Raw genomic sequence first — 13,592 nt, 5'->3', positions numbered from 1 at the left:
AGCTGGAGGCCACAGTTTAATACCTAGCAATAAGGAAGCAATGCCCAATCTCTGTTCATGCACATAATCCAAAAGCCTAAAAGTCCAAATCTTTGAAAAATAGTACGTGATATCATTTCATAACCCCTGCACACTCATTCTCATTCTCTCTCATTCTCATTCATTCTCTCTCTCATTCTCTCTCTCTCTCTCTCTCTCTCTCTCTCTCTCTCTCTCTCTCTGTGTGTGTGTGTGTGTGTGTGTGTATACACACCATGACTTGGATTTTTGTTTTTTGTGTGTTTGTAGCCTAGCTGTCCTGGAACTGGCAATTTTCGTTCTTTCCTCTTTTTAAATTTGTGAAAATATAACACACGCACAGAAAACAATCTACTTCAGCGAGCTGCTGAAACGATGCTGAAGCTGCTACTCCTGATGGCAGCTGTCAGCCCCTGACACTTCCGGCCTTGCCCTTTCACAAGCACGCTGTTCCCTCCCCACAGGAGGAGCGGGAGATTCTTACCAGATTCTCCTGCTTAACGGATTTATATAATATTCCCATGTACCAATTTAGCTGGACCCATGTTCACTTTCTAGCTAAGTAGTTACATGGGATGTGCACTTCTCAAATCCACTTTGATTCTCTCCCTATGGTATTTGTGAGTTCTATCCCTGTGGTGACTATTTTTTTTTAAAAGATTTATTTATTTATTATAAGTACACTATCACTGTCTTCAGACACACCAGAAGAGGGCATCAGATCTCACTACAGATGGTTGTGAGCCATCATGTGGTTGTGGGGTTTGAACTCATCAGGACCTCTGGAAGAGCTCTTAACCACTGAATTTTCTATTAAATTAAACCCAACACACTTTTCTTGAACTCTTTGCAGCAAGGGCCAGATAGTGGGTTTGGGAGGTATTTATTTTGTCCCCAAGAACTCACAGTTTAAAAAGAGCCCTGTCTGCTTGCTAGAAATGCTCTAAGTGTCTAGTCCTGGCCTCCTAACCCAGTTGTAATGAATGATGAAGTCTACAGAGAGAGAGGTAAGAGGTCTGTGAGAGGAGAGAACTGGAGGTGCGTGAGAAGTTTTGGAAATGGATGGTGATGACGCACACACAATATGCTATATTGTGTGTGTGTGTGTGTGTGTGTGTGTGTGTGTGTGTGTGTGTGTGTGTGTGTGTGTTCAGCACCTCTGCATTGGATACTTAATGAACAGTTAAAATGGCAAAGTTTGTGTATACTTTACCACACATTTTTTGAGTCAGGGTTTCACTGTGTAGCCCAGGCTGGTCTTAAACTCACAGATTTCTGCCTCCCACGTGCTGGGATTAAAAGTGTGCGCTGCCACATCAAGGCTGACCACAATTTCTTTTAAAATAAGATTTATTTTTGGTTTGTGTGTGTGCATGTGTGTGAGCCCCTGGAGCTGGAGGTATAAGCAGTTGTGCTCAACTTAGGTCCTTGGAACTGAACTCAGGCCCACGATAAGAGCGGTGCCCGCTCTTAACCACTGAGCCATCTCTGCAGCCCATGCGTTACAATATTTTTAAAAAGAAGTAAGACAAAGAATAAATGGCACTGTGAGTGTGCTCACAGAAAAGCAGCTGAGAGGATTCTGGAACTTCTAGCTACTGATCCCTTTTCCCAGCCTCAACCCAGGGGTTGGCTGGAAGGCTTCAGGAAGGGTGACCCAGACAAAAGGAAAAGGGAAGTGATTAGAAAGACAAAGTGGAGAAGGGGAAAGTGGAGCTGGCTGTGTCTGAAGCAAAGCCTGGCAGGACTCTGATAAACAGAATCAGGGCAGGCGCAGGCCGGCTAGCTGGGCAGAGGCAGGGCCAGGTTAGCTGGGCAGAGGCAGGGCCAGGTTAGCTGGGCAGAGGCAGGGCCAGGTTAGCTGGGCAGAGGCAGGGCCAGGTTAGCTGGGCAGAGGCAGGGCCAGGTTAGCTGGGCAGAGGCAGGGCCAGGTTAGCTGGGCAGAGGCAGGGCCAGGTTAGCTGGGCAGAGGCAGGCCCAGGAGGCCCTCAGGCCGAGGTTTTAACTCACCTCTGCTAACTTTACTGTCACCCATTCCTTGATCTTTGCAGCTTTTTCTTGAACAATTTTGGCTTCTTCAGCTCTTGTCTGCTTCTGCAAAGAGACAGCCTTTGGTTAGTGACAGCAAGGGAGGAGGGAAGCCAAGAGAAGCACAGTGATGGGACATGGCGCTGCAGCAGAGAAAACTAATTACATTACACTTTTTAAAACACATTCTTCTTGGGCATGATACCCACACACTTACAACCTCAGTACTTAGGAGCTGAGGCAGGTGGATCCCAAAATCAGACTGAACTATACAACAAAATCCTGATTAAAACAAAAGTTAACTTAGGAAGGGCTTTTTCCTAAGCATAATATAAATTCTAAAAACCCACGGAAGAAAAAACTAGTAAGTCACTATCATCCTGTATCATCACTATAAATTACTGTGTGACAAAAGAAAAGCAGCTGAAGAAACTGAAACACCAGTGGAAGGCGGCCATGGTGGTGGGCAGTGTGCACTCAACTGTACACAAGGCCGAGGTGGGAAGAGCAGTTAAACACAGGTTCAAGACCAGCCTGGGCAAATACAGAGACCCGTTTTCCAAACAAAACAAAAGACCTAGCTAAGAAGGATCTGTAACAAAAACAACACACAAAGGGGTATTCCCACAAACAGTCAAATAAACACGCAAAGGGTCTGAACAGAGTCAACAAAGAAAGAACCCATGAAGGGGTGAAGCTCAGCCATGACTTTAGGCATACAGATGCAGGGGACATCACTTCCCTCTATCAGACTACTTTGATATTACCCCCAATGTCAACAATACTGGGAGCAACTCTCACACAAACTGGCAAGACCTTTGTGGAGACAGCTAGACAACATCTGCCGACATTTCGTGCATACACATCCCTGGCCTAACGAGCCATGGAAGCGCTCACTGAAATACTACTTGAGAAAACAACACAACACAGGAAATCCAAAGCCCGAGCGAGCCCGAGTGCCCACCAACGGACTTACTTCAGTAAGCATGGCACAACCACAAAACGACAGTCTGATACACAAAGACCAGAGAGGGTGGGAATGAACACTGGGGAGAGAGGGCAAAGGTCACTTAGCATTTTAGTCCCTTCTGGATGGAGTTGGGAGTGTAGTTTTGTAGGTTTTATTGTTTTTAATTTTTTTTTTTACTATACCATACATTAAGAGATAAATGCGCATAGAAGTAGTATTTCTCAAAATAATCAATGATCGAAAAGGTGTTCATGTAGCCAGGCCTTTTGTTCAACACTAGGGAGGCAGCCTGTCTGATTTCTGGGTTTGAGGCCAGCCTGAGTCTAACTCCACCACATTACAGTGAAAACTGAGCTCCATGGGAGAGCACACGCCCATGACCACCATGAACGAGAGTGTGAGTCTGAGGGTCAGAGCTGGGCAGAGCTTACGAGGAAGCCCAGAATGAAATAACAGGTCTGGTTCTACACGAAGCTTTCCTGCTATAAGGCACTGAGCCTATCTCCCTGGGCTCAAATATACACTCTAAAATGAAAGGTAAGATGGCCCCTCTTGTTGGGCCATTCCAAGTTGAAGTAAGAGTGCAGAGTGCAGTGCTGCACCACAGGTATCAGCTAGCTCGCAAAGAGAACTACTTCCAGACCGGAACAGCATGAAGCACGTGAGCTGTTCAGAACTGAGCAGAAATGACTCTCCTTAAACTCCTAGTGCAAAGTGCCTGACACTCAGATGACAGACAGACTCCAAACCAGAAGGCTGTGAAGAGGAGCTGGGAATGTCAGATCAGCGATTCAGACCTGGAAGGACCTTAAAGGACACCTAGTTCAAGGCTGGTAAACAGTATCCCTGAGGCCAAAGGAAAGTCTGCCACCTGTTTGTGTCCTACACATTTTTATAGACAAAGATTTATTGGAACACAGCCACACCCACTCATTTACAGATCATCACGTTTTATTTCACACTCTAACAGCAGAACTGGGCAGTTGCCACACTGAGTATATGACTTGCAAAGCCAGAAAACAAGTAAGGCCTTTGGCTTTGTACAAAGAGCAGGCAGACTTCAGTTCTCTAACATCAGTTATAATTTCCCTACTGATTATAATTGTAGACATTTTCAGCCTCACCTGGGAGCAAGCCATTCTGCCCCACCAACCATCAGAATGCTGCCTGCCACTTCTTCCAACTCTGAGTCACTCAGAGGAAAAAACATCTCTAAAATCAGTGCATAAAAGGCACATCCAGTCAGGGACTGTTCAGTGAGTACTGACAATTTCCACTCACCCACGATGACTGAAGGAACTGCTTGAATCTGCTGGAACCTTTACAGCAAATACACATGCAGATAAGTCAAAGCCTCCACTCTATCCTTGGGCTTGTTATGGGGAATGGATGGCAATATGGCACCAGGGCAAAGCTGGGTAGATAAGACCAGTGACAAAGGAGACGGAACTGGAATGGAAAAGACATGGGGCCACATGTCCATAACCCCAGAACTCGGAAGGTAGAGGCAGGAAGATGAGTTCAGAGCCAGACTGGGCTCCATGATGGTGCTTAAAAGACCATGAAGGGGAAGTCTGTGCACAGGAAGTAGCAAAAGTAGCAAAAGGAAGGGCCAAAGGGGCTCTGGAAGCCCCTAGGAGCAAGAAGGCCAACTTGCTTCAATACTGGACAGTGGTCTGTTAGGCTCCCATGTACTCATGCGGAGTCTCCATTTTCAGTGACAACTCTGTTCTCTGCCTGTCCAGGTTCATTGAGAAACTTTGGCCAACCATCTGTGGACAATCCAGTCCTACACCATTTCAGTCTCACTACAGCCAAGTATCAAGTAGCACATGATGGCCTGGCACAAGGCCACCACAGAGAAGGAAAAGATCTCCTTAGCAAGTCCTAACCACAAGTCTGATACCACAGATACCTAGGGGTAATTACTCCCCAAACCTCAGAGGCTTCGTAACCTCCAAGGTGTGAGTCAGTTAATTTCCCTAGAGAGCAGCAAGCAGCAGAGGTGACATTCCCCTCAGGTCTACTTCCTCTATATTCCCCTAGCTTCTAATGAACAGATGAAGAAGACGCTAATGACTGCCATGTAAAAGAAGAGTCTCATGAAAGGAAGGTTTCCCCACCACCCCAGGGCTCAAGCACAGGGCCTAGGGACACCGAGGCCAACTGATGCAGATGCTGAGAGGGGAAACAGGCTCTGCCTCACATTGGCCCACATTAACCCCTACCTGCTTCTCCAGCTGTGCCTGCAGCTGGCCGATGAGCTCATCTTTGCCTTGCATGGCTTTCAGCAATTCTTGGTACTTTTGGTGCAAGCTGCCTGTGGAGTCCACACTCTTCAGGTTGGACAGCTTTATCTTTTCTTCCATCACACCCACCTGAAAAGCACCAACGAGTGCCCATAAGGTTTCAGACCGCTCGTGAACCATGTGCAGTGGCTAATATGATAGGGAATGGGCTAACCCCTTGATACTTCAGGGGAATCTGGGCCAATTAATGAAATGACCAGTGATGCCTTAATCTGTGCCGAAGAAGGGACTGAGGACTGAGGACTGAGAACTCATTCCGGCTGCTCTGAAAACCAGTTACATCGGGGGCTGAGCAGCTCCCACCCCACTGGGGCAGAGATATTTGCTCCTCACAGGACATCCATGTGCTCAGATTTCCTAACTCTCTCAGAGTTGGACAGGGCCCTGCCATTCATCTAACCAGCCAACTGCAAGTAGAAACAGCACATACTCCTGGGCTAACGTATTTACAGTGTTGTTGTTTTGAGGCAGGGTCCTGCTCTGTGACCCTGAATGACCTTCAACTCTCTGTATTGCTCTGAAGTCTTTAAAAATCTGGTACATGGGTACCCAGTGAATTCTCTCCAATGGCAACCAAGAAGGCTGTGCGTTCCAGGCAGGAGTGTCCATACACTGACACTGTAACATGACAGTGTCACCTACACATGTGTTGTGTTGTTCTGGGATACATGCAGACCCCATAGGTTGTACACGCCGGTGTAAGATCCCGCTAAAAGACAGTGAAATGTCCTTCAGTGTGGATTATTCCTGAATGACAGGGGAAGCAGGCTCCACGTTAATTGTGTACCAGTCACAAGGACATGACAAACACGGACTGCAGTTTCCCTCAGCACAGCGAGGCCAGTTTGGACTAACACACCCATTCACTACCCTCGTCTCCTTCCTTGTCAGCACAGAAGATCCTAGTGCCTCGACGGGTTTGAGCCCCGCCTATGACTGGAGGTTCTTCTTAAGCGTGTGCCCATGTGGCCATGGGAAAGGAAGATCATTTTCCCCAGCACTCCCCCACACAGTTACCTGAGTTTCTGCATTTTCAGCTCTCTGCTCAGCCTCCAGCAGCCTCTGCTCCAGCTCCTGCATCTGTTCAAGGCAGAGGGAGGAGAGAGATTGGTACCAGGTCCTGATGATGACAGTGGTATAAGGGCACTCAGGTGCACAGACATCATACTTGGGTCAGACTTCAACTGCCTGTGGAAATGGCTCCAGGTTGTCAGGCTAGAGACTTTCCACGGCAATTCTCAGCAGATGAAGTAGTATGGCTGCTGTCATCATTGTAGGACAAAAAGCCACCATGTAGGATAGCAGGTCACTGTAATTTTTCCTGAACACTGCCACTCCAACCCTGCCTTGGTCTCCTCTCTATTGCCTCTTTTTTCTCTGCACTGGGTGATGGATAGGCCACACTGCTGTCTGCCCATGTGCCAGCACAGATCATGTCCACTTTCTGCCAGTGTAAGGGAATGCTTCCTCCACTCCAAGTGTCTGACCAGCTGGGGTAGTGGCATTCATTAGTATCCTCTTACTTGACTTCACTAATTTTAAAGGACTAGAAAAAGGCCAGACATGATAGTGCACACCTTTAGTCCCAGCATTCGGAGGCAGAGGCAGGTGCATTTCTGTGACTCCATGGCCAGTCTGGTCTACATAGCAAGTTCCAGGGCAGTTAGAGCTACAGCATAAGATCATGGGGAATGGGAGCAGGAAACAAACAAACGAACAAAAAAGACACTCAAGTATTTGTAAGTTTGTGTGTGTGCTGAGGATCAAAGGAAACTCAGGGGTATGATGATCCATCAACTCCTAAATTAAAAAGATTTCTGGCTAAGTAGGTAAAAGCACCTGCTAGGTAAGCATTTGCTGACAATCTGATTCTATCTCTGGAAACAGATGAGATGGCTCAAATCTGTGATCCCAGCACTTCTACCATGAGACGGGGTCCATTGGGAGGCAGAGACAGACCTGGCCAGGAACAAGCCAGCAAGTGCAGAGGTGGGAAGGAAAAGGATAAGAGACAAACCCTGAAAACTGTATTCTCACCACATACACGCATGATGGACACACAGACATACAGACAGATGCACACACACAAAATAATAGCATGTATTTTTAAAATTCTATCTTGCACAGGGCATAGCAGTGTACACTTGCAGTAACAGCCCTGAGAGGCGGGGACAGAAAGATAAAAAAAATCCAGGACTAGCACATACAAAATTCTTGACAGCTTGGGCCACATAAGATCATGTCTTAATAAGTAAGTAAGTAAGTAAGTAAGTAAGTAAATAAATAAATAAATAAGCAAACCAAAACAAACAAATAAAATATATACTGGGCCAGCCAGACGGCTCAGCAGATGGAGGATGTTTGCTGTGCAAGCCTGGGGTCTGAGCTCATCTCTGATCCCACATAAAGGTAGGAGAGAGTTGGCTCCACAAAGTTGTCCTCTGACCTCCACACATGGGCTATGACATGTGCACCTATACAGATACATTGTGTAATTTAAAAAACAAAGCCATCTACCTACCTAGTCACCTACCTGCTTTGCTGGCTGGAGGTGGTCAGTGGTAAAGCACTTATCTCGCATGGGATTTACACAGAGACCTGGCCGCCTCTGCCTCCTGAGGGCTGGGGTTAAAGGCTAATTCTGAAATCTTATGCAGGGGCTCTTCAGGGACAAGCTCTAAGCTGCAGCCTAAGGTACAGCCCATGGCCTACAGGACATCCCTTTGCAGTCCCCACACGCCCACAGCCTAGTGTGCAGCATAGGTTCCTCAGCTGCACCTCTGTGTGCTGACGAACCACTTACCATTAATTCATACGCTCTCATGTCAAAGGTCCTGTGCCTTCCCTGAGATGGCGCTAGCTGCTTTCTCTCTCTCTCCTGCCCCAGGGCAACACACCTACATTGTTCATGCGTGAGAGACACACCCCACCCTTCTCTTTGCGGGTGGGTAGGCTCAGAGCCCTTTGTTTTCCAAACGCCAGCACTGATCCAGCTGCTGTTCACTGAGGAGTTGACTTCTCCAGAAATGTAACCCTGTCTCCCTCAGCCTGGACGTTGGCTTGACGTTAGAAACAGTAAGCAATCCCCTGTGTCTTTTCACAGGCACACCTCAGCTACAGTTCTGCTTTCCTTGAGCAAAGGTGGGAAGGGAAGAAGAGAAGCTGTGCTGGTGTGGGTCAGGGAAGGTCACAGCAGAGCCACAGGTCCTGTCTGAGGCCCCGAGAGTCTCTTTTCTGAGGCTGCCTTCCCGTGGGTCTAGAAGACACAGCTACTTGGTAGACACTGCATCTGAGGAGCAGTTGGGGGATGCTCCTGCAAAGGTCCAGGTAAAACTCAAAGTTATACGCACAGGTCTCCCAACCGGTGAGAAGGGCCAAGGCCAAGTGCACTTCTTCCCTTCTACTGAATTGAGTCACCATGAACAAATTACTCACTCAGCTCATCTAGGAGAGAGGGATGTTGTGCCAAACTAAGTATCACTTAGGTCAAACCACACGGTCCTAGGCCGGTCTGGGGCTCCCTGACCTTCAGCCAGTTTCTCACCGCACAGAACTATACTACAGGGACAGAAGTGGCTGCCCCACCCATAAAATCTTTAGTTTTACAATGTAAAACTGTGAGTACGCTAAGAGTACAATGAAATGTTGAACAGGAAGGTCTTGGCTCCTCAACAACTTTCCCAGACGGTTAGACAGTAGCTCTAACATCTGTTCTGTGGCTCAAAAGCCATAGGCTTGCCTTGGGAAATAATTCACATTTATGACCGTCCACAATTATTGTCTCACATTTTCTAATTTTGTCACATGGAAAAATTTGTCTTAGCCGGTCTGTGGTGGTGGTGCATGCCTTTAATCCCAGCACTAAGGAGGCAGAGGCAGGCAGATTTCTGAGTTCGAGGCCAGCCTGGTCTACACCAGAGAAACCCTGTAAGGCCATCCAGAGCCAGTGGCCCCCTGTCAGCCACTAGCAAGCAGCTCTGTCCCTCAGCTGCTGATGGTTGCAAACCCTCCCTGCGATCAGCTTTTCAGGACACTTGGAGCTCCTGAGAACTCTGCACTCACTTCTATGCCTCTTTTTGGGGGAAGGAAGAGGTCCCAAAACTAGCTTCTGAACACTGAATGATTTTAAACATATAGAACTGGTTTCCCCCTTTATTGAAGGCTTTATTGTTTATGTGAATGCATGAGTTGATAAGTATATGTGTGCACACAACATGCATGCTTGGTGCTTGTGGAACCCAAAGAGGGTGTCAGATCTGGATCTGGAGTTACAGGCTGCCAGACATGTCTACTGGGAACTGAATTCAGGTCCTCTGCAAGAGTAGCAAGTGCTCTTAACCCTGGAGCCATCTCTCCAGCCCTCCCTTTTTGAAAAGGAACTTTTGAGGGACCAGAGACATGGCTCAGAAGTTAAAAGCATTTGCTGCTCTTGCAGAGGACCTGGGTTTGATTCTCAGCACCCACATGGTGGCTCACAACTCTCTATAACTCCAGTTCTAGGGGATCCAAGATCCTCTTCTAACCTCTGCGGGCACATACATACATGTAGGCAAAACACACACACATAAATGTAAAGTAAAATAAATTTTAAAAGCATTTTTATTTTGGTTTGTGACACAGAGACTCTACTTATGTAGTCCATGCTATTCTCAAATTCACGATCCTCCTGCCTCAGCCTCCTGAGTGCTAGATTAAAGGCGACATGCACAGGCATGCACCATGGCCATCTGTGTGTCTTCTGTTGCACTCAATTAGCAATACTGGCCTTGAATGAGGAGGAATTTTATGTTTGTTTTTATGAAGACAGATTTTCTGCACTTTCGCAGGTGTAATCAGGCTGATGCATCACTTCTTAAGTGTGAGCTCTCCTTTCACTGATGCCGCTGCTGCCTCTCCACACCTCCTTTCCTCTCCTGGGAACTCAGGCTCTATGGGCAAGCCACTCTGCTTCTGGTTCCTCCCCGAAGAGGGATTCCTAAGAGCTTGTCCTCAGCTCTCCTCTTAGTGTGTGGGTTTCTCAGGACCTGCCAGCCAGGGTGTCGGGTTTACCCAGCTGTCAAGGATCCACTTTCACCAGCTGCAGTTAAGACTCACAAGCTCCCTAGGACTTGGCTCTAGCAATCTGACGAAAAGCACTTGGCACCAGATTGGTATTCAACGCCTCATGTCCACAAGAACTTGTGACACATGGCAGCACTGTGAAATACCAACCTCACAGTAGTGGAGTAGCAGGCACTCTCCTGCACCCAGTGCGGCCATGCCCAGAGCTACCTGAGAAGACCTGAGCTGAGACCTGGGTCTCAACTGTCCTGAAAAGGGGGCTCAAGCCAGGTGTGGGAGTGCATGCCTATAACCCCAGCACTTAGGAAGTGGGGGCAGAAGCACACGTTCAAGGTTATTTTTGGCTACTTAGAAATTGAAGGCCAGCCTGGGCCCTGTGAGACTGTCTCAAAATTCCCCAAAAGCTGGGGGTGTAACTCAGAGAAATAAAACATTGCTTACCTCGGACAAAGCCCTGGGCCTGATTCCCAACACCCTAAAGTCCGTGCCCTACTACCTTTCTTACACACTGGACAAAACAGTACAAGTAAAGGCAAAGGTTTGGGGTTCTAGTTGATGTCCTTGGTGGCTTTAGAACACTCCATCAATCTCCCCAGTGCTGTGATCACAGGCAGATGCTAGCACCTAACTAGACCATTTCCTACTTTCATATATCATATAGTTCTTATATGTCACCTGTGACTGATATATTTAGATTTATTTCTACCACTGTATTTGTCCCTTCTGTAGGTCCTCTCTCCTTTTGTTTTTTGAGCCAAAATCTCATGTAGCCTAACTTGACCTTGCCATGACCCTTCTGCAAGAAAATCAGGAGGTGAATTCCTCCTGAGTGCTGCTGGGATTACAGGCACTGTCTACCATACCTGGCTTATAATCCCCCTTCCTTTCCTATTTACCATCTGTATCCAGGAGACGTTTTATTCCATTTCCTCACTCTATGATCTGAGTTAGCGTATAACTTATTTCTACTCATTATCACTTTCATTATTCCAGACTCAAAGACAGCTGATTACTGAGATGGTAACTCAGTGGTAGAGTGCTTGTGCAGCACGTATGGGGTCCTGGGTTCCCAGCTTTCTTTGATGCTGAGCATGACCATGTGACTAAGATTTGGCCAGTGGGATCTGGGCAGAAGGGATACAGGCAACCTCTGGATTATACACTTAGAAGGAGAGTGAGACCAGGGGCACCAGGGTAAACTGTCGCCCAGCTCAGGGCTAGACTGCTGCTGTCTGGGAAGCCACACTTGACAGACACAAGCATGTGTCTGGTCTAAGCCACCATTTGGTGTGTCTGGTCTAAGCCGCCGTTTGGTTCTTACAGCAGCCACACTGTTAAGTAGCTAAAAACAGAAGACAAAGAGGTTTAAGTCTTGTATCCTGTTCTCATTCCTTGTGTTCTCTGAATCTGCAGCTTCACCTCTTTTCTCAAGTTTGCAGTGTTTTTAGGCATTAGCTTTTCAAATACTCCCTCTCCTCCATGGCTCTTAGGGAGTGTGATTTGGAATGTACACGTTCTCAGCATCCTGCAGTCACATCATGCTGTATCGTGTGTGTGTGTGTGTGTGTGTGTGTGTGTGTGTGTGTGTGTGTATTCATACCTTCTGGGAGAGCGCCTACCTGCCATACGGCCACACGGGAGGCACTAGATTTTATTCCTAGTAATAGACACACAATCCATCTTATGGTGCCCAACCTGGTATATATTCTATCCACTGAAAAGCTAATTTCAACCAGGAGACTTTCTCAAAGTTCTAGCTGGCTTTTAAAGTCAGCTGGTCTTTTTGAAACAGTGTTATTCTTTTTTTTTTAAATGAGGGCCAGAACCCTGATCTAGAACTTTGGGTTTTGTTTTGTTTTTTGTTTTTTTTTTTAAGATTTATTTATTTCACACACTAGACACAACAGAAGAGGGCATCGGATCTCATTACAGATGGTTGTGAGCCACCGTGTGGCTGCTGGGGTTTGAACTCAGGACCTCTGGAAGAGCAGCCAGTGTGCTCTTAACCACTGAGCCATCTCTCCAGCCCTACAGTGTTATTCTTGTCTCGAGTTTTCAATTTCTTTATTCTACGATTAGTAGTTTTTAGTAAATTAATTTATAGTCTCTTGTCCATGGCTGTATTGTCAGAAGTGCAGCTGTCTCTTGCACATGTGAATCCCTACTAACTATAGATTACCCCTAGGCACTGGTCACTTGGGTTTTACACTCATCTTCACTAATTCTGATTCCTGGGAACTCCTGTGTGACCTGTACTGAAGTCTTGTTTCTCCAAGATAAGTGCTGCTTATCTCTCATCCCCTCAGAGTTCCTATGGGCTCCATTCGAGGTCCTCTACTTTGTTTTATCTGATGCTAATTCCTTGTTGTATTTTTATTTTAGAAGTCTTCCCCTGGGATATGCCTCAGCCCACTTGGCTGAGCAGAGCCCCCCTTACAGTTTCTTTACCTTACTCCCTCCACCAACACCACAAAAGCAAGGTCCTCAAACTTCATACTGACAAAGCCATTTTCTAGGAGCCCGTTAACCAGATATTAACAGCACCCCGAAGACTTAGGGTAAGAAGACTGAGCAATCCAAGAACAGACACCCTAAACAAGCAAGCTGCAAGGTGACTCCGACACAGGGGTTCTGACCACGCCATCCTCAGACCCACTACCCTTTCCCTGAGGTGGCCATACCCACTACAGGAACCCTATGCCTTCTGAACTAAGAAAGCAATGCCAGCAGACCCCACGTTCAAGAGTTCAAATCCAATCTAGTCCGAGGCCACGCCTCAGCTGTGGGAAGTGACTTGACCCACTTGCTTTCCCAAACCCCAGGTTGCAGGAACACCAAAAGGAACAGGTCATTCGTTCCTTTCTTTCCAGCTTTACTAATCAAGGCTCCGTGTACTTATAAGGGGTGAGCTGAGCTTTACCTTTGTACCAAGAAAGGATTAGCTAAGCACTCTGATACTGTAATCAGAACCATCAAGAGAGCAGTTAGTTGAGTCATTCACCTGCTGTGTACCCACACAAATACATTTTTTTTTGGTTCTTTTTTTCGGAGCTGGGGACCGAACCCAGGGCCTTGTGCTTCCTAGGTAAGCGCTCTACCACTGAGCTAAATCCCCAGCCCCCACACAAATACATTTTAACTGCAGGGCTCCACTCTCTAAACAGGAGATACTTGTGAGAGTCAGCCACGTGAATGTACCTTCCCAG

General features: G+C 47.0%; 1 protein-coding gene across 1 annotated transcript in view; it reads right to left on the bottom strand.

The window, feature by feature from the left end:
* Plekhh1 (pleckstrin homology, MyTH4 and FERM domain containing H1) overlaps positions 1 to 13,592 on the bottom strand; it is a 49,299-nt gene that overhangs the window by 24,211 nt on the left and 11,496 nt on the right. Inside the window, 3 exon segments of the mRNA NM_001395591.1 lie at positions 2,029 to 2,112; positions 5,245 to 5,394; positions 6,343 to 6,405. Coding sequence (NP_001382520.1) covers positions 2,029 to 2,112; positions 5,245 to 5,394; positions 6,343 to 6,405 — 297 coding nt within the window.

This window comes from Rattus norvegicus, chromosome 6 (genome assembly GCF_021556685.1).
Source record: "Rattus norvegicus strain SHRSP/BbbUtx chromosome 6, alternate assembly SHRSP_T2T, whole genome shotgun sequence".
NCBI classification, from domain to species: Eukaryota; Metazoa; Chordata; class Mammalia; order Rodentia; family Muridae; genus Rattus; species Rattus norvegicus.
The sequence above is the reverse complement of the archived record's forward strand: the minus strand, read 5'-3'. Positions and strand labels throughout refer to the sequence as shown.